General features: G+C 51.2%; 1 protein-coding gene and 1 non-coding gene across 2 annotated transcripts in view; both read right to left on the bottom strand.

Moving 5' to 3' along the window:
• Window positions 1-27,517, bottom strand: part of LOC103185188 (roundabout, axon guidance receptor, homolog 2 (Drosophila)) — a 61,945-nt gene that overhangs the window by 25,495 nt on the left and 8,933 nt on the right. The window contains 9 exon segments of the mRNA XM_042334019.1: window positions 8,039-8,163; window positions 9,334-9,565; window positions 9,773-9,894; window positions 13,052-13,218; window positions 13,458-13,623; window positions 14,032-14,113; window positions 21,416-21,621; window positions 23,182-23,353; window positions 24,790-24,914. Coding sequence (XP_042189953.1) covers window positions 8,039-8,163; window positions 9,334-9,565; window positions 9,773-9,894; window positions 13,052-13,218; window positions 13,458-13,623; window positions 14,032-14,113; window positions 21,416-21,621; window positions 23,182-23,353; window positions 24,790-24,914 — 1,397 coding nt within the window.
• On the bottom strand, window positions 18,479-18,550 carry trnaa-ugc. Its single transcript has one exon. It is a non-coding gene; the product is annotated as a tRNA-Ala (tRNA).

Below are 27,517 nucleotides of genomic sequence, written 5' to 3'. Positions count from 1 at the left end.
TCCGCCAATTGACTAACAATTGGGTTCCTACTTACTGCTGGGTAAATAGAGGCGTGTGGAGTAAGGAAACTTGCCTAAGGTTTCTCCCCACCCAGGAATCAAACCCAGGTCCTCTCACCTGTGAGGGTAGCACACTCAGCCCTGCTTTTCCATGTCACCGTGTCAACTAACCCCAGGGCTGGCTATCACCGTTTCTCACCTTGTACTCCTGGATGAGGCCATTCTGGTGCTCGGCGGGAGGAGGGTCCCAGGACACGCTGATGCTCGTGGTGTTGTGGTTGCCCACAGTCTGTACGGTGACGGACTGCGGGGGGGCGCTCGGAGCTGGGCAAACGCGGGGCACAAAAGTGGGAGAGACATTAACACCGTCTGCACACTGTCACATTCAGCTTAACGCACACTCACACAGTCACACTCACACACACTCAGTCAGTTACACACACACACAAACTCACACACATACGAACATGCACACTCACACGCGCACTCCCCCACGCACTCCCCCGCATTCTCGTGCACACACACGCACACTCATACACTCACCCACACTTGCACACACACTCAAATACATACTCACTCGCACTCGCGTGCGCACACACACACACATTCATACACTCACCCATACTTGTGCACACACACACTCACATACACTCATGCACACACACTCACCCACACTCACGTGCGCGCGCACACACACACGTTCATACACTCACCCATACTTGTGCACACACACTCACATGCACTCGCTCACACATACATACACTCGCACACACATACGCACATACACTCGCGCACATACACTCACACGCAACGTACTGGCCATTGGTCATCAGCCGGTGTGGATCAAGGTTCACAGTGCTGTGTCCACCCTCACACACAGTGACAGAGACTGAACCACAGTCAGCCTGACCCTCAGCACAACCATGGTAAACTTAAGGAAACATGGGGAACACGGTGATAGTTTGGGGTACGAGATGACAGTTTGGGTGTACAGGAGTGATATTTTTGGGGTACAGGGTGTGAAGGTTTGGGAGTATAGGAGGTGACCGTTTGGGGGTACAGGAGGTGACCATTTGGGGGTACAGGAGGTGACCATTTGGGGTACAGGAGGTGACCATTTGGGGGTACAGGAGGTGACCATTTGGGGGTACAGGAGGTGACCATTTGGGGGTACAGGAGGTGACCATTTGGGGGTACAAGAGGTGACCATTTGGGGGTACAGGAGGTGACCATTTGGGGGTACGGATGCGAGTTTGTGGGTACGGATGCGAGTTTGTGGGTACGGATGCGAGTTTGTGGGTACGGATGTGAGTTTGTTGGTAGGGGATGCGAGTTTGGGGGTAGGGGATGCGAGTTTGGGGGTAGGGGATGCGAGTTTGGGGGTAGGGGATGCGAGTTTGGGGGTAGGGGATGCGAGTTTGGGGGTAGGGGATGCGAGTTTGGGGGTAGAGGATGTGAGTTTGGGGTAGAGGGTCAGTTTTGGGGTTCTCTCTATCGCTCACCCTCCTCCGAGGTGCGGGCTGTCTTGGTCTCACTGTCGATGCCCTGAAAGTCATTGAAGTAGGGCCGCACTTTGATCTCATAGCCCGTGGCCCTCTTCAGGCCCGTCAGCACTGTGTTGCGTTCGCTGGTCACCGTCACGTCCTGGGTTTGCCAGGCCGGGGGACCCTGGGGACCCGGGGTCTGTCGGTACAGAACCCGGTAACCCTGGATAAACTGTGACTGACTGTCCACCTGGCCAACAGAGAGAGAGAAAGAGAGAGAGACTCACTGAGACTGAAAGAGACACAGAGAGAGACTGAGAGAGACACAGATAAACCGTCTCACTGAGACTCACAGACTGAGAGACAGAGATTGAGAGAGATAATCACTGAGAGAGTGAAAGAGAGAGTGAGACAGAGGGGGTGGCAGAAAGCGAGGGGTGAGGGTGTCACTTACAGTCCAGGTGACCTGAATGCTGGATGGCGTGAGCACGACGGGGGCGTGCAGATGCACTATGACGTCCCCCAGCTCTCTCTGTACCTGACGGTGGTCCACTCCCTGAGCCGGGGGGGTGATATCTGTCAGCACAAAGCACAACGGGGAGGGAAGGGGTCAGAACAGCCAGCGTAAACACTGCCGCAGGGAGTTGTTATCTGTAGAGCATTCGAATCACAAGCGAGAGGACCCGGGTTCGATTCCCGGGCGGGGCGAAACCTTAGGCAAAGTTTCCTTACTCCACACGTCTCTGTTTACCGGGCAATAAGTAGGAACTCGGTTGTTAGTTGATTGGCGGATGGCTTTCCGGGTAATAATTCATCCCCCAAAAAATCTGGTCACTCGACCCACGGCTGTTTGTGGGACACCACTATGTGCAATTGGCTGCTGCGTTTCCTCCACAAAATACACAGTCACTACACTTTACAGTATAATAGTAATAATCCTTGCATTTGATACAGCGCCTTATCGCGTCTTCGAGACGTCTAAAAGCGCTTCACAGAATACGCCTCAAAGTGAATTGACTGTAGATTTTGTGGGCGAAATATATTCCGTGAAGCTCTTTGGATGAGACGTTAAACCGAAGTCCCGTCTGCCTTTCCAGGTGGACGGTAAAGATCCCGCGGCGCTATTGGAAAAGAGAAGGGAGTCTCTCTCTCTCTCTCTCCCGGTTGTGTCCTGGCCGACAATCCACCCAAATAAAATTGGTCGTTCGCTCCACGAACCACGGCTGTTTGTGGGACACTGCTGCTCGCGAACTGTCTTGCCGCGTTTCGCCGACAAAGTACACAGTCACTCCACTTCACAGTATATCCTGTGAAGCGCTGTGAGACGTCTCAACGACGTGATAAGGCGCCGTGTCGAATGCAGGGTTTATTATTGTTAATAAACAGGAGCCAGCCCTGAGACACACACCAGCCTGACAGCACCAGACTTTCCCCTGGATAATTTATCTTCTGAAGCGCAGAAAGAACCCACAATTTTTTTTACACACAAAGGATTTTTAACTTGACGGATTAGCGTGTCCATGGAGAGAGAGAGAGAGAGAGAGAGAGAGAGAGAGAGAGAGCGAGAGGCTGTGTTTGTATCCTATGTGGCTGCTCTCAAAGGGCTGCTGTTTCCGTCCATTCATTTCCTCCCCAAGCCCGCTGGTGCAATCATTTCAGGAAATCAGAGTCTCTCTCGGCACCGGAACGCAGAGAAACAGATTGCAGGAGAGAGAGAGAAAGAGAGAGAGAGTGTGAAAGGAAACAAAAGATTGCCTCTCCATTGATTCACACATCGCAGCTCCCTCAGACTCCATTCCCGTCACCGAGAGCAAAGAAACTCCCTTCTCTTTCCGAATAGCGCTGCGAGATCTTTCACATCTGCCTGAACAGGCACCAGGCGGGACCTCAGCTTAACGTCTCATCCAAATGATGGCGTCTCTGACAATACGGCGCTCTCTCTCCTCAGCACCGCCCTGGAGCGTCAACCTGGACTGTGAGCTCAAAGTCCCCGACATAGGGCTCGAACCCCCGCAACCTCCTGACACAGTCGAGTTTATGCTCGTGCACCGCAGTAGTGGTTTACATGTTTGTTCTAAATTTACCCCCCACCTTCAATCGCAGGACTGGTCCTCTGGTTCTACCGTTCAGTACAAGATAAAAGATCTCATCAGGGTCTACGTTATCCAAGTTCCCCTCAGAATCTTAAGGACCGTGATCATATCGCCCCATCAACCTTCTCTTCTCCAGTGTGAACACGCCCGGTTAATCTAATCGTTCCTCGTCGTCCAGACCCATCACCCCATCAGTCAGTTTGGTTGCCCTCCTCTGCATCCTCTCAATCGTTGCAATATCCTTTTTATAATGCGGTGACGAGAACTGCACATTATATTCCAAGTGCGGTGGCACCAGTGATTTATAAAGTGGCAGAATTACCCCACTATTTCAGATTGATATTGCCCTTTTAATATAGCCTAGCGTCTGGTTTGCCTTACTCACTGCTACCGAGCACTGCTGTGATAGCTTCAATTTATTATCAATCAGGATGCTCAGGTCCTTTTCATTTTCTGTACAGATTATTTTCTTACCGTTAAATAATAGCTCCTTCCCGGATTTTTTTTGTCCCCACGTGAAGCACTTTCCATTTCTCTGCATTAAATTTCATTTGCCATCGATCTGCCCAATAATGTTCAAGTCCTATTGTAACCTATCCTGTTCATCTTTGCGGTCAACCACCTTCATTAGCTTTGCGTCATCCGCAAATTTAGCCACTGTGCTTGTGACTCCTAGATTCAGGTCGTTCATGAAGATGTTGAATAAAAGACGGCCCAAAACAGAGCCCTGTGGAACACCCTGGTAACATTCTCCCAGACTGATGACATTCCCTGGACCACCACCTTCTGGGTTCTATCGGTCAACCAGTTACGCATCCATTGCAAGATACTTCCTCTGATTCCCTTTTATTTTCAGTACCAGCCTTTCATGAGGAACTGCATCAAAGGCCATACTGAGATCCAGATATACAACATCCACAGCCTTACCCTTATCAAGCTCCTTTGTCACTCCGTCAAGGAAAACCAGTAAATTAGTTTGGCAGTATCTCCTCTTTCATATGGTCCACCACTGCCTGCCAGCAAACTAACCCCTCTCTCCCCTCACTCCCCCAGTCTCACCCCACTCTCCCTCACCCCACCCAGTCTAACCCCACTCTGCCCCCAGGATAACCCCACTCTCCCCTCCCTCCCCCCAGTCTAACCCCACACTCCCTCCAGTATAACCCTCTCTCCCCTCACTCCCCCCGTCTAACCCCACTTTCCCCTCATTCCCCCCCAGTCTAGCCCCACTCTCCCCTCATTCCCCCGCCCCAGTCCAACCCCACTCTCCCCTCGCTTCCTACACTCAAAACACAGGAACTCTCTCCCTCAATCCCTCCAGCTTGCCCCTCCTTCCCCTCTTTAAGATCACGACTGAAGACCTTCCTCTTCGACCGTGCTTACGGTCATTCCCTCCACCCAAATCCACCCCCCCACCCCCCCAGCTCAGCATCAGGCTCCGCCACTGTGAAGTGCTCTGAGACACCGCCCCATGAGAAGAGCACTGTGTAAGTGCAAGTTGATGCTGTTGTCGTAGTTCCATTCCTTGGTTCCTATTTATAAACATGGATTCCATTGCCTTTCCTCACTCTTCTGTCCGTCTTGTGCCTCGTTGCTCAGATGGTCAGAGGAAACAATAAGGGAGGAGGAGGCAGGTGTTTACCTTGTGTGCGGACGGGGTCTGTCATGGGGCTGGGGTCGCTGATGCCATGAGTGTTGATGGCCCGCACCATGAATAGGTAGATGGTGTTGGGTCTCAGGCCTCTGACCGTGAACAGGGTGGTCTTCACATGGTCCGCCACCGTCTGCCAGCTGTTGCTCACTGACTGGCTGAAGAAAGAACAGGGAATCTTAAATCACACCATGGAAATCACCCGCGCAAATCACACCGAGGAGGGAGGGAGAGAGAGGGAGTGAGTGAGGTGGGGAGGGAAGGATCGAAGAAAGGAGGGAGGAAGAGAGAGAGGGAGCGAGGGAAGGAGGGATGGAAGAAAGGAGGAAGGGAGGGAGGGGAGGAGGGATGGAAGAAAGGAGGGAGGGCTTGGTGACAGAGGGGCTTGCTGACATACCTGAAGGCCTCGATGATGTAGGAGGAGATGGGTGAGGGAGGCCGGGAGCCAGGCAGCCAGGACAGCGTCACACTGTTCCTGGTGACGTCGGTGACTTGTGGTTTGGACGGAGACCCTGGCAATGACTCTAGATTCGTCCTCACACTGACTGTCCCCGTCCCCGACTCTGCAACGGAATAATAACATTAACAACATAGGAAGTGCGATGAAAGAAGATCAGAATCCATCCCAGTTCGCCTTCCACCATCCTGGCAGTCGCTTGTGCATGTCATGTTCTAAACTATATATTGTATCCCAAGATATTATTTCCTAACAGTATCTAATTTGTTCCAGAAAGAATCAACACTTTCCTCTTATACCGTCTCCCGAGGGTGCCTGTCCCATACGTTCACTGAAGTTAAGGGTTTCCCCAGATTTGTTCTGAATTTACCCGCTTTGATCGCAGGCCGTGACCTCTGGTTCTAGTGTCCTCTGGCGTGGGGCGCGAGTTATGGAGAGCCTGTGCGATGGTAACCATAGCTCTTCTCGAAGCAACAATCAAAGAATACTAACTGGTCCCGAGTGGCTTACTTACCTCTCACGTCCAGAACGGCACTCCAGGACGTCTCACCACTCGAGCTCGTGGCTACGCACGTGTAGGTTCCAGAGTCTGTGAGCTGTGGGCGCAAGGTACAGACAAGGCAATTGGCAAGGCAGCCATGTGGAGTCCTGTAGCGTAGTGTTTAGAGCACTCGCCTCGCCAGCGAGAGAACCTTGGTCCCATGCCCAGGCAGGGCAAAACCTTAGCCAAGTTTCCTCACTCCACACGCCTCTGTTTACATAGCAGTAACTAGGAACCCGGTTGTTAGGTTGATTGGCGGATCACTTTCCGGGGGTAATAAACCCCCCAAAAATAATAATAATTTGGTCACTAAATCTACGACTTGCTTGTGGGACACTGCTTGTGCGCAGTTGGCTGCTGTGTTTTGCCCACAGAAACACACAGTCGATCCACTTTACAATATATTCTGCAAAGGGCTTTGAGACGTCTCAATGACGTGATAAGGCGCTATATCAAATGCAAGGGTTGCTTTCATCAGACACGTGTTTGCTGCTCTCCAGCACAGGGAAATCCTGGGCCGATAATCCCCCGGATCAATTACTCATTCGCTTCCCTGGCCGAGGGACCTATCTCTGCAGAAAATGGCTGTGTTGCAATCGTCTACACATAACAGTGATAACTGTGAAACGCCGTGACCCTCTGGAACTCTCTGCTTCAATCCCTCCACCTCGTTCCCTCTTTGCCCGTCTTCAGATCACGCCTGAAGACATTCCTGTTTGAGCGCGCCTACGGCCAACTCCTCTTTCTCGGCATCAAACTACGCAATTGTTAAGCCCACCTGAGACGTTATCTCGCAGGAAGGATGCTATATCATCGCAAGTTGTTGCTGAAATGCTCTCAGACATAACTCCCAATACCCCACAAGAATAATCCCCAATCATCAACACCCCCCTCCACCCCAACAACTACCCCCAATATCCTCCCAACATCAGCCCGGTCCCAACACACTGGACAACAACCACCCCAACCCCCACCGTCCAAAAATCCTCCAACAATTTCCTCTAATGAAGACGAAGACTCTGTAATGTGAAGAGTGGAACATTAGACATAGTTCAAGTGTAAGGTTAACAGGAGCTGTGTGTGCCCACACCCACCCACCCATCCCTGAGGAAGGGGAGGAGATTCTGATGGTGAGGAGCGAGGAGGGGAGGAGTGAAGTGAGGGTGAGGAGTGAAGAGGGGAAGAGAGAGGGTGAGGAGTGAGGAGGGTGAGCAGATGAAGTGTCTGGAGTGAGTGACTGACTGTTACTGAACTTGTTGCGATCAGCCGGGCAGGGGAGAATTGTGTTGAGGATAGGAGTGAGGAGCGGCCGACTGAAGAGGGGAAGGGCGAGTAGAAGGGTGAGGGTTCAGGAGGTGACGGTTCAGGAGGTGAGGATTGAGGAGGGGAGGATTGAGGTGAGGATTGAGGAGGGGAGGAGTGAGGAGGAGAGGCGAGAGGAGGGGAGGGTCGAGGATTGGGGTGAGGATTGAGGTGAGGATTGAGGAGGTGAGAATTGAGGAGATGAGGATTGAGATGAGGGTGCGGAGAGCGCAGATGAAGAGTGCGGAGTGAGCGACTGACCATTACTGAACTTGTTGTGATCTGCCAATGAGATGCCGTAGCCGGGCTGGTCCGCCAATTGACTAACAATTGGGTTCCTACTTACTGCTGGGTAAATAGAGGCGTGTGGAGTAAGGAAACTTGCCTAAGGTTTCTCCCCACCCAGGAATCAAACCCAGGTCCTCTCACCTGTGAGGTTAGCGCACTCAGCCCTGTTTTTCCATGTCACCGTGTCAACTAACCCCAGGGCTGGCTATCACCGTTTCTCACCTTGTACTCCTGGATGAGGCCATTCTGGTGCTCGGCGGGAGGAGGGTCCCAGGACACGCTGATGCTCGTGGTGTTGTGGTTGCCCACAGTCTGTACGGTGACGGACTGCGGGGGGGCGCTCGGAGCTGGGCAAACGCGGGGCACAAAAGTGGGAGAGACATTAACACCGTCTGCACACTGTCACATTCAGCTTAACGCACACTCACACAGTCACACTCACACACACTCAGTCAGTTACACACACACACAAACTCACACACATACGAACATGCACACTCACACTCCCCCACGCACTCCCCCGCATTCTCGTGCACACACACGCACACTCATACACTCACCCACACTTGCACACACACTCAAATACATACTCACTCGCACTCGCGTGCGCACACACACACACATTCATACACTCACCCATACTTGTGCACACACACACTCACATACACTCATGCACACACACTCACCCACACTCACGTGCGCGCGCACACACACACGTTCATACACTCACCCATACTTGTGCACACACACTCACATGCACTCGCTCACACATACATACACTCGCACACACATACGCACATACACTCGCGCACATACACTCACACGCAACGTACTGGCCATTGGTCATCAGCCGGTGTGGATCAAGGTTCACAGTGCTGTGTCCACCCTCACACACAGTGACAGAGACTGAACCACAGTCAGCCTGACCCTCAGCACAACCATGGTAAACTTAAGGAAACATGGGGAACACGGTGATAGTTTGGGGTACGAGATGACAGTTTGGGTGTACAGGAGTGATATTTTTGGGGTACAGGGTGTGAAGGTTTGGGAGTATAGGAGGTGACCGTTTGGGGGTACAGGAGGTGACCATTTGGGGGTACAGGAGGTGACCATTTGGGGGTACAGGAGGTGACCATTTGGGGGTACAGGAGGTGACCATTTGGGGGTACAGGAGGTGACCATTTGGGGGTACAGGAGGTGACCATTTGGGGGTACAAGAGGTGACCATTTGGGGGTACAGGAGGTGACCATTTGGGGGTACGGATGCGAGTTTGTGGGTACGGATGCGAGTTTGTGGGTACGGATGCGAGTTTGTGGGTACGGATGTGAGTTTGTTGGTAGGGGATGCGAGTTTGGGGGTAGGGGATGCGAGTTTGGGGGTAGGGATGCGAGTTTGGGGTAGGGGATGCGAGTTTGGGGTAGGGGATGCGAGTTTGGGGGTAGGGGATGCGAGTTTGGGGGTAGAGGATGTGAGTTTGGGGTAGAGGGTCAGTTTTGGGGTTCTCTCTATCGCTCACCCTCCTCCGAGGTGCGGGCTGTCTTGGTCTCACTGTCGATGCCCTGAAAGTCATTGAAGTAGGGCCGCACTTTGATCTCATAGCCCGTGGCCCTCTTCAGGCCCGTCAGCACTGTGTTGCGTTCACTGGTCACCGTCACGTCCTGGGTTTGCCAGGCCGGGGGACCCTGGGGGCCCGGGGTCTGCCGGTACAGAACCCGGTAACCCTGGATAAACTGTGACTGACTGTCCACCTGGCCAACAGAGAGAGAGAAAGAGAGAGAGAGACTCACTGAGACTGAAAGAGACACAGAGAGAGACTGAGAGAGACACAGATAAACCGTCTCACTGAGACTCACAGACTGAGAGACAGAGATTGAGAGAGATAATCACTGAGAGAGTGAAAGAGAGAGTGAGACAGAGGGGGTGGCAGAAAGCGAGGGGGTGAGGGTGTCACTTACAGTCCAGGTGACCTGAATGCTGGATGGCGTGAGCACGACGGGGGCGTGCAGATGCACTATGACGTCCCCCAGCTCTCTCTGTACCTGACGGTGGTCCACTCCCTGAGCCGGGGGGGTGATATCTGTCAGCACAAAGCACAACGGGGAGGGAAGGGGTCAGAACAGCCAGCGTAAACACTGCCGCAGGGAGTTGTTATCTGTAGAGCATTCGAATCACAAGCGAGAGGACCCGGGTTCGATTCCCGGGCGGGGCGAAACCTTAGGCAAAGTTTCCTTACTCCACACGTCTCTGTTTACCGGGCAATAAGTAGGAACTCGGTTGTTAGTTGATTGGCGGATGGCTTTCCGGGTAATAATTCATCCCCCAAAAAATCTGGTCACTCGACCCACGGCTGTTTGTGGGACACCACTATGTGCAATTGGCTGCTGCGTTTCCTCCACAAAATACACAGTCACTACACTTTACAGTATAATAGTAATAATCCTTGCATTTGATACAGCGCCTTATCGCGTCTTCGAGACGTCTAAAAGCGCTTCACAGAATACGCCTCAAAGTGAATTGACTGTAGATTTTGTGGGCGAAATATATTCCGTGAAGCTCTTTGGATGAGACGTTAAACCGAAGTCCCGTCCGCCTTTCCAGGTGGACGGTAAAGATCCCGCGGTGCTATTGGAAAAGAGAAGGGAGTCTCTCTCTCTCTCCCGGTTGTGTCCTGGCCGACAATCCACCCAAATAAAATTGGTCGTTCGCTCCACGAACCACGGCTGTTTGTGGGACACTGCTGCTCGCGAACTGTCTTGCCGCGTTTCGCCGACAAAGTACACAGTCACTCCACTTCACAGTATATCCTGTGAAGCGCTGTGAGACGTCTCAACGACGTGATAAGGCGCCGTGTCGAATGCAGGGTTTATTATTGTTAATAAACAGGAGCCAGCCCTGAGACACACACCAGCCTGACAGCACCAGACTTTCCCCTGGATAATTTATCTTCTGAAGCGCAGAAAGAACCCACAATTTTTTTTACACACAAAGGATTTTTAACTTGACGGATTAGCGTGTCCATGGAGAGAGAGAGAGAGAGAGAGAGAGAGAGAGAGAGCGAGAGGCTGTGTTTGTATCCTATGTGGCTGCTCTCAAAGGGCTGCTGTTTCCGTCCATTCATTTCCTCCCCCAAGCCCGCTGGTGCAATCATTTCAGGAAATCAGAGTCTCTCTCGGCACCGGAACGCAGAGAAACAGATTGCAGGAGAGAGAGAGAAAGAGAGAGAGAGTGTGAAAGGAAACAAAAGATTGCCTCTCCATTGATTCACACATCGCAGCTCCCTCAGACTCCATTCCCGTCACCGAGAGCAAAGAAACTCCCTTCTCTTTCCGAATAGCGCTGCGAGATCTTTCACATCTGCCTGAACAGGCACCAGGCGGGACCTCAGCTGAACGTCTCATCCAAATGATGGCGTCTCTGACAATACGGCGCTCTCTCTCCTCAGCACCGCCCTGGAGCGTCAGCCTGGACTGTGAGCTCAAAGTCCCCGACATAGGGCTCGAACCCCCGCAACCTCCTGACACAGTCGAGTTTATTGCTCGTGCACCGCAGTAGTGGTTTACATGTTTGTTCTAAATTTACCCCCCACCTTCAATCGCAGGACTGGTCCTCTGGTTCTACCGTTCAGTACAAGATAAAAGATCTCATCAGGGTCTACGTTATCCAAGTTCCCCTCAGAATCTTAAGGACCGTGATCATATCGCCCCATCAACCTTCTCTTCTCCAGTGTGAACACGCCCGGTTAATCTAATCGTTCCTCGTCGTCCAGACCCATCACCCCATCAGTCAGTTTGGTTGCCCTCCTCTGCATCCTCTCAATCGTTGCAATATCCTTTTTATAATGCGGTGACGAGAACTGCACATTATATTCCAAGTGCGGTGGCACCAGTGATTTATAAAGTGGCAGAATTACCCCACTATTTCAGATTGATATTGCCCTTTTAATATAGCCTAGCGTCTGGTTTGCCTTACTCACTGCTACCGAGCACTGCTGTGATAGCTTCAATTTATTATCAATCAGGATGCTCAGGTCCTTTTCATTTTCTGTACAGATTATTTTCTTACCGTTAAATAATAGCTCCTTCCCGGATTTTTTTTGTCCCCACGTGAAGCACTTTCCATTTCTCTGCATTAAATTTCATTTGCCATCGATCTGCCCAATAATGTTCAAGTCCTATTGTAACCTATCCTGTTCATCTTTGCGGTCAACCACCTTCATTAGCTTTGCGTCATCCGCAAATTTAGCCACTGTGCTTGTGACTCCTAGATTCAGGTCGTTCATGAAGATGTTGAATAAAAGACGGCCCAAAACAGAGCCCTGTGGAACACCCCTGGTAACATTCTCCCAGACTGATGACATTCCCTGGACCACCACCTTCTGGGTTCTATCGGTCAACCAGTTACGCATCCATTGCAAGATACTTCCTCTGATTCCCTTTTATTTTCAGTACCAGCCTTTCATGAGGAACTGCATCAAAGGCCATACTGAGATCCAGATATACAACATCCACAGCCTTACCCTTATCAAGCTCCTTTGTCACTCCGTCAAGGAAAACCAGTAAATTAGTTTGGCAGTATCTCCTCTTTCATATGGTCCACCACTGCCTGCCAGCAAACTAACCCCTCTCTCCCCTCACTCCCCCAGTCTCACCCCACTCTCCCCTCACCCCACCCAGTCTAACCCCACTCTGCCCCCAGGATAACCCCACTCTCCCCTCCCTCCCCCCAGTCTAACCCCACACTCCCTCCAGTATAACCCTCTCTCCCCTCACTCCCCCCGTCTAACCCCACTTTCCCCTCATTCCCCCCCAGTCTAGCCCCACTCTCCCCTCATTCCCCCGCCCCAGTCCAACCCCACTCTCCCCTCGCTTCCTACACTCAAAACACAGGAACTCTCTCCCTCAATCCCTCCAGCTTGCCCCCTCCATCCCCTCTTTAAGATCACGACTGAAGACCTTCCTCTTCGACCGTGCTTACGGTCATTCCCTCCACCCAAATCCACCCCCCCCACCCCCCCAGCTCAGCATCAGGCTCCGCCACTGTGAAGTGCTCTGAGACACCGCCCCATGAGAAGAGCACTGTGTAAGTGCAAGTTGATGCTGTTGTCGTAGTTCCATTCCTTGGTTCCTATTTATAAACATGGATTCCATTGCCTTTCCTCACTCTTCTGTCCGTCTTGTGCCTCGTTGCTCAGATGGTCAGAGGAAACAATAAGGGAGGAGGAGGCAGGTGTTTACCTTGTGTGCGGACGGGGTCTGTCATGGGGCTGGGGTCGCTGATGCCATGAGTGTTGATGGCCCGCACCATGAATAGGTAGATGGTGTTGGGTCTCAGGCCTCTGACCGTGAACAGGGTGGTCTTCACATGGTCCGCCACCGTCTGCCAGCTGTTGCTCACTGACTGGCTGAAGAAAGAACAGGGAATCTTAAATCACACCATGGAAATCACCCGCGCAAATCACACCGAGGAGGGAGGGAGAGAGAGGGAGTGAGTGAGGTGGGGAGGGAAGGATCGAAGAAAGGAGGGAGGAAGAGAGAGAGGGAGCGAGGGAAGGAGGGATGGAAGAAAGGAGGAAGGGAGGGAGGGGAGGAGGGATGGAAGAAAGGAGGGAGGGCTTGGTGACAGAGGGGCTTGCTGACATACCTGAAGGCCTCGATGATGTAGGAGGAGATGGGTGAGGGAGGCCGGGAGCCAGGCAGCCAGGACAGCGTCACACTGTTCCTGGTGACGTCGGTGACTTGTGGTTTGGACGGAGACCCTGGCAATGACTCTAGATTCGTCCTCACACTGACTGTCCCCGTCCCCGACTCTGCAACGGAATAATAACATTAACAACATAGGAAGTGCGATGAAAGAAGATCAGATCCATCCCAGTTCGCCTTCCACCATCCTGGCAGTCGCTTGTGCATGTCATGTTCTAAACTATATATTGTATCCCAAGATATTATTTCCTAACAGTATCTAATTTGTTCCAGAAAGAATCAACACTTTCCTCTTATACCGTCTCCCGAGGGTGCCTGTCCCATACGTTCACTGAAGTTAAGGGTTTCCCCAGATTTGTTCTGAATTTACCCGCTTTGATCGCAGGCCGTGACCTCTGGTTCTAGTGTCCTCTGGCGTGGGGGCGCGAGTTATGGAGAGCCTGTGCGATGGTAACCATAGCTCTTCTCGAAGCAACAATCAAAGAATACTAACTGGTCCCGAGTGGCTTACTTACCTCTCACGTCCAGAACGGCACTCCAGGACGTCTCACCACTCGAGCTCGTGGCTACGCACGTGTAGGTTCCAGAGTCTGTGAGCTGTGGGCGCAAGGTACAGACAAGGCAATTGGCAAGGCAGCCATGTGGAGTCCTGTAGCGTAGTGTTTAGAGCACTCGCCTCGCCAGCGAGAGAACCTTGGTCCCATGCCCAGGCAGGGCAAAACCTTAGCCAAGTTTCCTCACTCCACACGCCTCTGTTTACATAGCAGTAACTAGGAACCCGGTTGTTAGGTTGATTGGCGGATCACTTTCCGGGGGTAATAAACCCCCCCAAAAATAATAATAATTTGGTCACTAAATCTACGACTTGCTTGTGGGACACTGCTTGTGCGCAGTTGGCTGCTGTGTTTTGCCCACAGAAACACACAGTCGATCCACTTTACAATATATTCTGCAAAGGGCTTTGAGACGTCTCAATGACGTGATAAGGCGCTATATCAAATGCAAGGGTTGCTTTCATCAGACACGTGTTTGCTGCTCTCCCAGCACAGGGAAATCCTGGGCCGATAATCCCCCGGATCAATTACTCATTCGCTTCCCTGGCCGAGGGACCTATCTCTGCAGAAAATGGCTGTGTTGCAATCGTCTACACATAACAGTGATAACTGTGAAACGCCGTGACCCTCTGGAACTCTCTGCTTCAATCCCTCCACCTCGTTCCCTCTTTGCCCGTCTTCAGATCACGCCTGAAGACATTCCTGTTTGAGCGCACCTACGGCCAACTCCTCTTTCTCGGCATCAAACTACGCAATTGTTAAGCCCACCTGAGACGTTATCTCGCAGGAAGGATGCTATATCATCGCAAGTTGTTGCTGAAATGCTCTCAGACATGTTTGCCCTGAAACGCCCCAAAAGCAAAGTTGTCTCGCTCAAAGAACACACCTTCTTCTTTGCAAGGAACAGCGGAACTTGTTATGTATTAACAAGGCAAATAATAGTTATTAATAATAACCCTTGCATTTGATACAGCGCCTTATCAAGTCTTCGAGATGTCTCAAAGCTCTTCACAGAATATACTGTAAAGTGAACTGACTGTACGTTTTGTGGGCAAAACATGGCAGCCAATTGCGCACAGCAGCATCCCACAAACAGTCGTGGATTGAGTGACCTTATTATTATTTCTTTTTTTATTATTCTTTTGAATGGATTATTACCCCCGGAAAAGCGATCCGCCAATCGTCTAACAACCGGGTTCCTAAATTACACATTAAAACCGGGGCAAAGAGAATTCCGCACAGCAATGTCCCACAAACAGCCGTGCAGTGGGTGACCAATTTTATTTGGGGGAATTGTTGGCCACGACACCGGGAGAAAGAAACTCCCTTCTCTTTTTGAATAGCGCCGCAGGATCTTTAACGTCCACCTGAACAGCCAGACGCAACCTCAGTTTAACGTCTCATCCAACAACGCAACGCACCGTCAGCACTGCATTGTAACGCGAGGTTAGACTATGTGATTCCAAGTCCTGACCTGGTGTTTGAACCCACAACCTTCTGACTCAGGGACGAGAGGGCTACCACTGCGCCAGACTGACACAAAGGGTGGGGGGGGGAATAGGAAGCAGACTGAGGAGACCGGCATAGTTCAGCGAGTATCCTGCTTCCAAGCTGACAAACAAGTGATTAGTTTCCCACCGCCCTAGTTTGACCGTGACCAAGGTTGGTGCGTGGACAACTTTCAGGAGCTCATTTTGCTAATGGGAGTGGGTGGCTGGGTGGGTGGGTGGAAAGGGGGATTTCAGCACAGAAGCCATTCAATAATTATTGATTGAAATTCCGTTGGTTTGTAACGGATTTCGGACCAGATCGTTGCTGTAAATTCTGTGGTCCTGTAGCTCAGTGGTTAGCGCACTCGCCTTGCAAGCGAGGCACCTGGGTTCAATGCCAGGCAGAGGGCGAAACCTTGGGCAAGTTTCTTTATTCCACACGCCTAATAATAATCCCTCTAAAACAAAACAACAATAAATTGGTCATTTTCAATCCACGACTGTTTGTGGGACACTGCTGTGCGCAATTGGCTGCCGCGTTTCGCCCAAATACACAGTCAATTCACTTTACAATGTGTTCTGTGAAGCGCTTTGAGACGTCTAGAAGACGTGGAAAGCACTGTACCAAATGCAAGGATTATTATTATTAGTTAATTTCCCCTTAAGTCTGAACCATTTTATGTTAAAATTTAAGATAACCCTTTATTTAAGACTTAAAACGGCTCACCCTCAGCGCAAAGGCGAGGAGCGATTGGCTGGGGATTATGGGCAGGGCATCAGTCGGGTAGATACCTCTGTTTTTCAGCTTCTTTTAAAGACAGATGAAATAATAATAATCGTTGCATTTGATGTAGCACCTTATTACGTCGTTGAGACGTCTCAAAGCTCTTCACAGGATTTACTGTAAAGTGAATTGACTGTATTTTGTGGGTGAAAAGCGACAGCTAATTGCGCACAGCAGCGTCCCACAAACAGTCGTGGATTGAGTGACCAAATTACAGTAGTATTTTTTTGCGGAGGGATTATTACCCCCCAAAAGCAATCCGCCAATTGACTAACAACCGGGTTCCTACTTACTGCTGGGTAAACAGAGACATGTGGAGTAAGGAAATTTGCCTAACATTTCGCTCCGCCCGGGGAAATTGAACTCGGGTCCTCTCTCTTGCGAGGTGAGACCCCTAAGCACTGAGCTACGGGACTGCACTCAGGATAGGAGCTAAGCCTTCAGCACAGGGACGCTGGGAAGTTTCTGCAGGATTCCCGCAGGCACATCACATCATCTCTTGCTCTCAGAAGCTTGCCAGCCACAGACACGCCCGCTCAAACCGAGAGTTCAATCCAGCAACAAGAGTAGTGCATTAGCCCGGCTGCCCCGTGTCTGTCAGTCGCAGGCCAGGCAAGATAACTGCTTTATCTAAAGCGGTGCTGACATTAATTTCTTAATGAATTCTATTTTGGCCGAGGGCGGTTTTGTAATGAATTTATGGTCAGTGACGTGCTCCGAGGAGAGGGTGAGACTGACTGCCGCTGAGCTCTGCAGTGTGGGCGTCAGCCAGAACCAGGTGGAGTGGATGCTTACACCAGGGCAATGCTGCAGACAATCGTACAACCATAGAGATACAGAGCCATAGAATCCTACAGCACAGCCATTCAGCCCATCGTGCCTCTTTGAAAGAGCTACCGACTAGCCCCACTGCCCCCGCTCACCCCTTAGCCCTGCAAATTTGCCTCCTTTTCAAGTACCGTCCAGTGCCTTGGGACGTCCTCCCGGTGTGAAAGATGCTATACATATGTAAAGTTTATCTTGTAATTTTGCATTGTACCTATCCAATTCCCTTTTGGAAGTCACTATCGAATCTGTTCACAACACCCTTTCAAGGCAGTGCATTCCAGACCGTAACAACTCGCTCGGTAAACAAATTTCATTTGCCAATTATCATAAATCTGTTGTCCTCTGGTAGATCCGCTCGAGGAAACAGTTTCTCCCTATCTACTCTATCAAAAACCCTCGTAAAACACCTCTATTAAATCTCCCCTCACTCAACCTTCTTTGCTCCAAGCAGAATAATCCCAATTATTATAGGTAGGCAAACGACTTTACCTACTGCCAGGCGAGTGGAGTAAGGAAACATGCCTAAGGTTTTGACCCGACCGGGATTTAAACCCGGGTCCTCTCGCTTGCAGGGTGAATGCTCTAACCATTAAGTTACGGGAATCCTCATCTCCTCCTCCCTCATTCCTCCGCTCGTCCCCTCCACTCAGGTAACTCGGGCTAGTCGCATGATACCAACGCATCACCATCTGCCACTCCCTCCCTCTACCGTTCTGTCTCAGTCCCTCAAATCCTACCTCTTTGGACGCACCTAAGGCCACCTCCTCCTTTGCTTCTCTCCCTTTCTCTGTTTCCAATCTTACCCAGTGTCTCTAAGACACATCCCTTGGTGAAGAGCGTTTTATAAGTACAATTGGTTATTGAAACATTTTCTTCATCTCACTCCTGACCTCGATTAGACTTCCTCCTTCTCTCCCCTTTCCCGCTCTCTCTCTCCCTCTTCCTCAGTCCCTCTTTCTCTCTTTCCCCCACCCCACCCCCACCCATGTCTCTCTCTCTCTCTCTTTCTCCGTACCCCCCCCACCATCACACCAGTCCTCACCAGGAAGGACTGGCTCCTTATTAATAATAATAATAATCCTTGCATTTGATATAGCGCTTTTCATATCTTCCCGACGTTTCAAAGCACTTCACAGAATAGACTGTAAAGTGAATTGACTGTATATTTGTGGGCGAAACGCAGCAGCCGATTGCGCACAGCAGTGTCCCACAAACAGTCGTGGATTGAAATGACCAATTTATTATTGGGTTTTTTTCTGGAAGGATTATTATCAGGCATGTGGAGTAAAGAAACTTGCCCAAGGTTTCACCCTGCTGGGAATCGAACCCAGGTCTCTCGCTTGCAAGGCGAGTGCTCTAACCACTGAGCCACAGGACACCTATTATAGAACAGATCGATTTCAAGATCCTCTCACTCGCCTTCAAATCCCTTCATGCCCTGGCACCTCCCCACCTCTCCGACCTGATAAGTTCACCCACTCCACCACCCGCCCGCCTCCGCTCGGCTGGTTCTGGCCTCCTGCTTCTCCCTCGTCCTCTCCACCAACGGTGGTCGTGCTTTTAGCCACTACGCCCCTGAAACTCTGGAACTCTCTCCCTCAATCCCTCCGCCTTGCCCCCTCTTCAGATTGCACCTGAAGACCTTCCTCTTTGACCGGTGCTTAACAGTCACCTCCCCACTCCCTCCGGCTCGGATCCAGGTTCCGTCACTGTCAAGCCCTCTGAGATGCTACCCTGCATGAGGGGCACTGTATCAATGCAAGTTGTTGTGGTTGACCTGGATTAGCGCTTCCTCTTTCCATCTTTTCCCTTTCCCCTTCTCTCTCTTACTCTGTCTCTCTCTCCCCGCCACCCTCTCTTTCTCTCCCCTCCCTCCTGCCCTCCCTCGTGGCAGTTCGTGGAGATATGATGTGAAGACTGCGCTAGTAATCAGCAGTTTCCTTGAACAGTTTGTGATTGGAAACCTTTGTTCTGCACTAATGTGTCTGAATATGTGAATGCGTTTAATTACATCTCTCGGCAGGAGGCTCGTGAGGAAACAAAGGCAGAAGTCTCTGAGAGTCATAGATTCACGTAGTGTACTGAGTGGAGCCCCGCAGCGTAATGGTTAGAGAACTCGCCTCGCAAGCGAGAGGACCCGGGTTCAATTCCCGGGCAGGGCGAAACCTTAGACAAGTTTCCTTACTCCACGCTCCTCTGTTTACCTCTCAGTAAGTAGGAACCTGGTTGTTAGTCGAGTGACGGATTGCTTTTTGGGGGTAATAATCCCTCCCCCCAAACAAATTGTGCTATTGGAAAAGAGAAGGAAGTTTCTCTCTCCCAGTGTCCTGGCTGACAATCTCCCAGATACAATACAATATTACATTTGTACATGCCTTTCACGTCGGGAGAAGTTGGTCACTCAGTCCATGCCTGTGTGTGGGATACTGCTGTACGCAATTGGCTGCCATGTTTCGCCCACAAAATACGCAGTCAATCCAAATTACAATACATTCTGTGAAGCGCTTTGAGGCGTCTCAACAATGTGATAAGGCTTTGTATCAAATGCAAGGATTATTATAATAGTTATAGAAGCTACAGCTCCCGAAACAGCCCTGCCAGTGTTTATATGCTACATGAATGCTCATTTGGATCCTATCCCTAGTCCCATATTCCAGCCTTTTCCCCGTATCCTTCAACTTTATTCTCCCTCAACCGTGCGTCCAGTCTTATTTGGAATGCGTACAACAGTTGCCGCTGCAACAACTGATTGAGGCAGAGAATTCCACACTCCCACCGCTCTCCGTGTGAAAACATTCTCCCTTCTGGCCCTCCTAGTTATAAATAACAATACTGATAACCCTTGCATTTGACATTGCGCATCATCTCGGCGTCAAGACATCTCAAAGCAATTCACGGGAGATACTGTAAAGTGCAGTGACTGTATATTTTGTGAGCGAAACGGGGCAGCCAATTGCGCACAGTGTCCCACAAACAGCCATGGAGCAAGTGACCAATTTTATTTGGGGGATTGTTGGCCAGGACACCGGGAGAGAGAGAGAGAGAGAAACTCCCTTCTCTTTTCCAACAGTGCCACGGGATCTTTAACGTCCACCTGAACAGGCAGACGGGACCTCAGTTTAAATGTCTACTTAGAGGTGTGCTATGGGGCCAAAGACTGGGCTTGATTTTCTCAGTGTAAAATCCATTCGTCCTGCCAGCTGACCTCTCCACACACCGTAAAATATTGTAACACTCCCACCCCCAAAACCCGCCTGCCTCCCCCCAACCCCCGCCCCCATCCTCGCCTCCCACACAATTCAGCATTATGAGTTGCAACTGGACCTATTGGTTGGAGTGGGGGGGGGGGGCAATATCAGGGAGCACATTGATTGGGAGCTACATTGATTGCGGGGGGGGGGGACATTACTTGGGGACCATATCGTTTGGGGACTTTAGGGCTTTGGTTTGGGTGAGGTGAAATAGTGAGGCCGTCAGAGAAGAGATGGGGAGTGAGCGGTTTGGAATCCCAACCCTGCTTATTAGTCGCACAAATCATTCCCCACAGAGAAAGGATGGATCAATATTGTTCAGGCCGACCCTTACACTGTGGCCCAGGAACTGACACAGCTCCATGTTTAACAAGATTCATTTTTCACACAATGCAATTGTCTCAGAGGGAGAAAGAGCGGCAGAGAGAGAGAGAGAGAGAAACAGAGAAGCAGACGGAGAGAAACTGAGAGAGAGAGAGACAAAGATATACAGGCGGTAAAGAGAGACTGAGAGAGAGAGAAAGAGAGAGAGACAGGGACTGAGAGATACAGGGAGAGAGAGACGGAATGAGAGAGCGAGACAGACAGACTGAGAGAGCTAGACAGATAGAAAAAGAGAGAGACAGAATCAGAGAGAGAGAATTCACGACATGTTGAGAAGCTGCTCACTGCCACACAGGTGAGGTTGAGCTCCTCGGGAAGGATGTACCGTTGTGTGCCCATTCTATACCGAAGCCACCACACTGTGTTAACCACACGCCTTGTGAACTCCACCCTCACCCACTAACACCCACCCACCCGCTCGCTCGCTCACCATGAAACCCCACCTTAACACCTGACTATGTTACAGTGACGCTGATCCAGTGGTTACTGGCCCTGTGTTTTGGGGGTGGCTGTGTTATGGGGGTGGGCTGTGTTATGGGGGTGGGCTGTGTTATGGGGGTGGCCTGTGTTATGGGGGTGGCCTGTGTTATAGGCTGCAGGTGACTTACCCGCAGGTTTCTGATCTGCAGACTGCCCAGTTCCTGAAGAGACATCCTGTTGTCCTTGCCCAGCAGACTGAGGCCGTCCTTCAGCCAGCTGATGGTGGGGATGGGGTCTCCCATGGCCTGGCAGCGCAGAAGACCCGTGGCGTCCAGGCCCAGGGTCTGGTTAGCAGGGCCCTGCCGGATGATGGGCGGAGGTCTGTCTGTTAAAACTGGCGAAAGACAGCAAAACACTCACGTCAGCCGTGTCGCCGATAATCCACCCGCTTCTCACCGCTCACTGACAGCCCGCGCCCCTCCGGTTTAGCCCCTGCGTTTGATACAGCGCCTTATCACGTCATCGTATTTTGTGGGTGAGGCGCGGCAGCCAGCTGCACACGGCAGTGTCCCCAAACATCTGTGGAGTGACTGACCAATTGTATTTGGGGGATTGTCGGCCAGGACACCAGGAGAGAGAAACTCCCTTCTCTTTTCGAGTATCGCCATGGGATCTTTAACGGTCCTCGGTTTAACGTCTCATCCAAAGGACGGTAGAGGTAGAGCGGTCGTGGGAGAGGGTGGGTGGATACGTGGAACGGATTTCATCTCCATCCAGCTCTAGGCAGTCCATCACAACACTGACAGGAGGCGCTGGGATTAAGAACTCAAAAGCGTCAGTCCAGACCATCTTTCTCTATATCTCGCTCCCTCTCTCTATTCCGATCACACCCTGACTCAGGCTCAACCCCTCCTCCCACCACCACCACCACCACCACCTTTGCCTCCACGTCTCTGGACAGTTATTAATAAACACTGGCTCTTCTATTCCTTTCCAACGACCTTTTAATCTACATGTAAATGACGATTGGGAGGGAAATACATCACATTTGTCACCTCAGGAGCGTGACCAGGTCACAGCCTGGAGTCATCAAGCGGTCTCTCTCTCTCTCTCTCTCTCGCTCTCTGTGTCTCTGAAAATCTCACACAGCAAACTCCCTCCACTCTACTTTACAATTTACAGTCATTAAAGCTCCAGGCAAACTCTCAACTCTCTAAAGATCAAGAAAATAATTTCAGGCTCAACCACGTCCCGCAATGCAGAGGTTAGAGCACTCGTCTCTCAAGCGAGAGGACCAGGGTTCAATTCCCGGGCTGGGCGAAACCTTAGGCCTGTTTCCTTTACTCCAGGCTGTGGCCTCTGTTTATCTAGCGGTAAGATCATCTAAATACGGTTAAATACTTGGGCTGAATACAATCAAATGTTTCTAAACACAGTGATCATTATTTTTCCACGTTTCAGCTGTTATGATAATAATTCTTGCACTAGATATCATGTCGTTGAGCGCTTCGCAGAATATACTAGTAAAGTGAATTGACTGTGTATCTTGTGGGGTGAAACGCAGCAGACAATTATGCACAGCAGCATCCCACAAAAAGTCGTGGATTGTGTGACCAAATTATTATTATTTGGTCACAGAATGGCAGTAACCACTCAGGGTTTAACCCCCTAAAGGTTTAAAAAAATGAGGACAGGGTTGCATAAACTTGGTCTGTATTCCCTTGAGTTTGGAAGGTCGAGGGGTGATCTGATCGAGGTGTTTTAAATGATGAAGAGATTCGATGGGGCGGATAACGAAAAACTTGCAAGGCGAGTGCGCTAACCAATACGCTTTTGTTGCTCAGTGCACTGTAGAAAAAATTACATGGGGGTGGGAGGGAGGAGGGGATAACAGGACTTTGCGAACACCCAGTAGGTAGCAGACAGGTACAGTAACCCTATGCGATCTGCTTACCGTCAGTGACCTCCAGCTGAGCCTTAGCGAGGATGCTGCCAGCGACGGTGAGGGCCTGGCAAATGTAGTAACCGGCGTCAGATCTCTGGACGTTGCTGATGGCGAGGTCTCCTCCAGGGGAGACTGAGAACCTGCTGGACGGCTGGCGAGCCTGGTTTGGGAACATCAGGTTCTGGGGAAGGAGGAAGAAAGCTCATTGAGACTTCAAGAGGTGCTGACACTGGAGCTCCCACTCTACACACACTCTACAGCTCTCCTCACCTCCCTCGCTCTTCCCTTCCTTCCTAACTCTGCAGGACGAGTCCCTCTGTCCTGGCTCGCAGGGGATGTCGCACTTCTCACTCCCACTTCTAACGGTCTTCGAGGAAGCAACGCAGCGAGTCGTTCGCATTCCTGCCGTTCTCGTCATTGTGGCAGAAACTGATGGTGATTGTCAGGCCATCGTCTGGTCTCCCCTGCCCTGAAATCACCTTTCCCTCCCATTCCCTCCCTCAACAAACCCTCCAGCTGCATACAGGGTAGCGGGGACTTGGAGAGGGGCTGCTTCAGCTGCCCCCTCCCTCTCTCCCTGGCTCAGTGTCAGGCTCCATCACTGTGAAGCCCTCCATGACGCTAGCCCACGTGAAGGGCGCTGTATAAATCTAAGTTGTTGTAATGCGACTCTCTTCGTCCCCACACACTCAAAGGACGGGGCACGACCGCTAACTAAACACTTAGCAAATTACAAGCTGACCGAGAGCCTCCTGCCCGGCTGTAAACATGATGAGGAGAGCAGGCGCCTTTGGCAATTTGTCAGCTGGCAGTGGACGGCCATTCGTCTTGTCCACAGTAACCACAGCGCTGCTTTTTTTTTACACATCTGTACAATTACACCCTGGCCCTCGCCTGACCCTCTGCCCCCACAGCGCCACTCGCTCCGGGGTACCGGCCAACACCGACCAAAATCCAGGCGGGCAATCCATTGCGCAACCTCATCTATTAAAGCACGTTCCCATGACACGATTTACATCATCTCTGGGACACAAAGGGCATCTCGGAATAAATGATCGTATTGTATCCGAAGATTGCCGTTCACACAATTTGCTCATAGTGTAATAATATTCATAATATTCCTTAAATTTGATAAAGCCGTATCGTGGTCGTTGAGACGTCTCAAAGCGTTTCACGGAATGTACTGTAAAGTGTAGTGACTGTGTATTTTTTGTGGGTGAAGCGGTCGGCGGCCAATTGCACACAGCAGCGTCCCCACGAACAGTTGTGGATTGAAAGACCAAATTATTATTTTTTTTGGAGGGATTTATTACCCCTGGAAAGCGATCCGCCAATCGTCTAATCACCGGTTTCCTACTTAGTTAGATAAATAGAGGCGTGCGGAGTAAGGAAACTTGCCTAAGGTTTCGCCCTGCCCGGGAATCAAACCCGGTTCCTCTCGCTTGCGAGGCGAGCGCTCTAACCACTATACTCCGGAGACTCCGGGTAATAACGCCTCATCCAAACGATGGCCCCACAAGAGGGCTACGGGTTCCTGGGCTGAGAGCTAGCGAGAGCGCGAGCGAGCGAGCAGCTGAGGCCAGGGACACAAGAAAAAGCATTTAGGACGTCACTCACCTGACTGCCCTCTTTCTGCCAGAAGACGGCGGGCTGGGGGTTCCCTTTGGTCTCGCACGGGAAGCTGGCCGTGCGTCCCTGCCCCACGATCTGGTCCCTCGGCCGGACCACAAACTGGGGGGGAGCTGGGGTGTGAGCAGAGCACATGTCAAAAGAGACGAGAGGCACCACGGGTGGGGAAAGAGGAGGAGAGAGAGAGAGAAAGAGAGGGGGGGGAGGAGAACAACGCTGACAGTATTACACAAGGCAACAGAGACACCGCGCAGCCACACCAGAGAGAAAGAGAGAGAGAGAGGCTCAGCACAGCAAGCTCCAGCCAGCCAGCGGAGGCGAGGCAAGGGGAAGGGAGGGGAGGGAGGGGGAGTGAGGGGAGGGATGGGAGCCAGGGGATGGTAGAGCAAGGCAAGGCGAGGGGAGCAATGGTACATTGAGGGACAGTCATTGATAGTGAGCGACTATTTGGATAGGTTCTGCCATTGCCAGGCTGGCTCTGTCATAGCGGTTTGTCAACCAGCGGATCTTTGGGCGGTGGGGGGAGGGTGCGGTCAGGTCAACAACAAGATTTATTCGTAAAGTGCCTTTAAGTGTAACGTCAGGAGAGTGTCCCAAGGCGCTGAAGAGGAGGGGAGGTGAGGGGAGGCGAGGTCAGGAGATGCAGCCCAGGGTTTGAGGGGTGCGAGGGCGGCTGGTAACGGGGGGAGAGGGGATGGGTGGGGGGTGGGGGCGGAAGGAGGTGGGAGGTTATGGACATGCAAAGCCCTGGGGTGACGCCAGCCTCAATGCACATTCCTAGAGAAAATGGAAATCACAATAGTCGCTAGCGGGCGGGCGGTCATCACTGCCTTCATGCACACCCGGAGCCTAGCCACCACAGACACGCTGAGGCACACTCAGAGCAAGCGGAGCAGAGCGGAGCAGCGGGGGTGGGGGGGGGGGGTAGGAGGAGGGCTGGACGATGGCTAGAAGGTCAGGAAGATGTCTCGCCCATCGCCACGTCAGAAACTGCAGCGAGAACCCGCAAATTCATAATAATAATAAACCTTGTGTATGATATTGCGCCCTATCACGCCACTGAGGCGTCTCAAACCGCTTGGCGGGATTTACTGTAAAGTTAGCGACTGTGTACTTTGCAGGCGAAATGCGGCAGTCAGTTTGCACACAGCAGTGATCCCACACAGCTGTGGATTGAGTGACCAACTTCTTCTTATTATTATTATTTACTTATGTACTTATTTTGGAAGGATTCTTACCAATAATAATCCGCTAATCGACTAACAACCGGGTCCCTACTTAACTGCTGGGTGAACCGAGGCTTGTGGAGTAAAGAAACTTGGGATTGAACCCGGGTCCACTCACTTGCGAGGCAAGTGTGCTGTGACCACTGAGCTATGGGAATTCTGCGGAGGGGAAAGATTTGGCGAATGTTTGACGTGGAATGGTTGGCTGTGGCCTGCAATCCGCTGACTGGGGTGCGGGCTGGGAGACTGGCCCAAAGCTCATCTAACTCAGCTTCCAGCAATTCCCATGAGTGGGGGGGGGGGGGGGAGAGAGAGAGAGAGAGAGAGAGAGAATATCTTCCAACTGGGTTACCATTAATCGCAGTCTCCCCCCTCCAGAGGTGATGTGCTAACCAGCCCTTGCCCCCGGCCAGCCCAAACCCCCCCCTCCCCCCCCACCCACCCACCCACCCACCCCAACTAACACATCCCCTGCTTGAAAGCAAAGCACGTTATTTTTTTTTTTTTTTTTTTGAAAAAAAAAATCTGGCTTCATCATCGCAAGAAAGAAAAAAAAAAATCAATATTGAACGTTCCAATATCAACTGCAGCCCCAGCCTCAGGTATGTGTCAAAGAGGGGCTTTTTATCTGATCGTCAGACACAGATTAATGCATATTTAAACACCGCACACAGCAGGCTTTGATAGGATCTACCTTGACAATTACCCCACTAAGCTGCTGGGTTTTAATAATGGACAGCATTCGGCTGGTGCCATTCTCATGCTTTATTAAACTCCACCGCTCTTCACTGGAAATGGATTATCAAACCCCATATTTAATTCATGACACAACCCACACGCCCGGGGCTGGACGGATTTATATATATATAAAAAAATAAATAAATATACATATATATATATATATATATATATATATAAAACCCTCTTCTCTTGAGCAAAAAGCGCCTTTCGTTCCAAATCTCTTTCTCTCCCCCCCCCCCCACCACCCCTCCGCCCCATCCTGTGTCCCCTCTCTCTCTCTCTCGCTGTCCCTTCAATCCCTATTTCTCTTCCCCGTCTCTTTCTCTCTTTCTCTCTCCCTCTCTTTCTTCTCCCTCCTCCACCCTCTCTCTCTCCTCCTCGACCAACTTTCTCTCCCTCGCTTTCCCCCCCATCTCTTCTATGTACCAAACCTCTCTCTATTTCCTCTCTCCATTTCTCCCCTCTCTCTCTCTCTCTCTCTTTGTGTCCCAAACCTCTCTCTCTCCTTCTCCTCCTCCAACTTTCTCTCTCTCCCTCCCTCCCACACACATTGTCTCATTCTCTTTTCTCTTGTCTTTCTCACTTCCTCCTCCTCCTCCTCCTCTCTCTCTCTCTCTCACTCCATCCCCCTCTCCCTCCCCCTCACCCAACCCTGCCTCTCGCTCTCCTGCTCAGTGTGTCAGGATCACACACAGTGAACCATGTTCCATGTGGAGGTGAGCAGTGAGGATGATCCCTGGGGTTAGAGG

Source organism: Callorhinchus milii, unplaced genomic scaffold, assembly GCF_018977255.1.
Source record: "Callorhinchus milii isolate IMCB2004 unplaced genomic scaffold, IMCB_Cmil_1.0 Scaffold4, whole genome shotgun sequence".
NCBI classification, from domain to species: Eukaryota; Metazoa; Chordata; class Chondrichthyes; order Chimaeriformes; family Callorhinchidae; genus Callorhinchus; species Callorhinchus milii.
The sequence above is the reverse complement of the archived record's forward strand: the minus strand, read 5'-3'. Positions and strand labels throughout refer to the sequence as shown.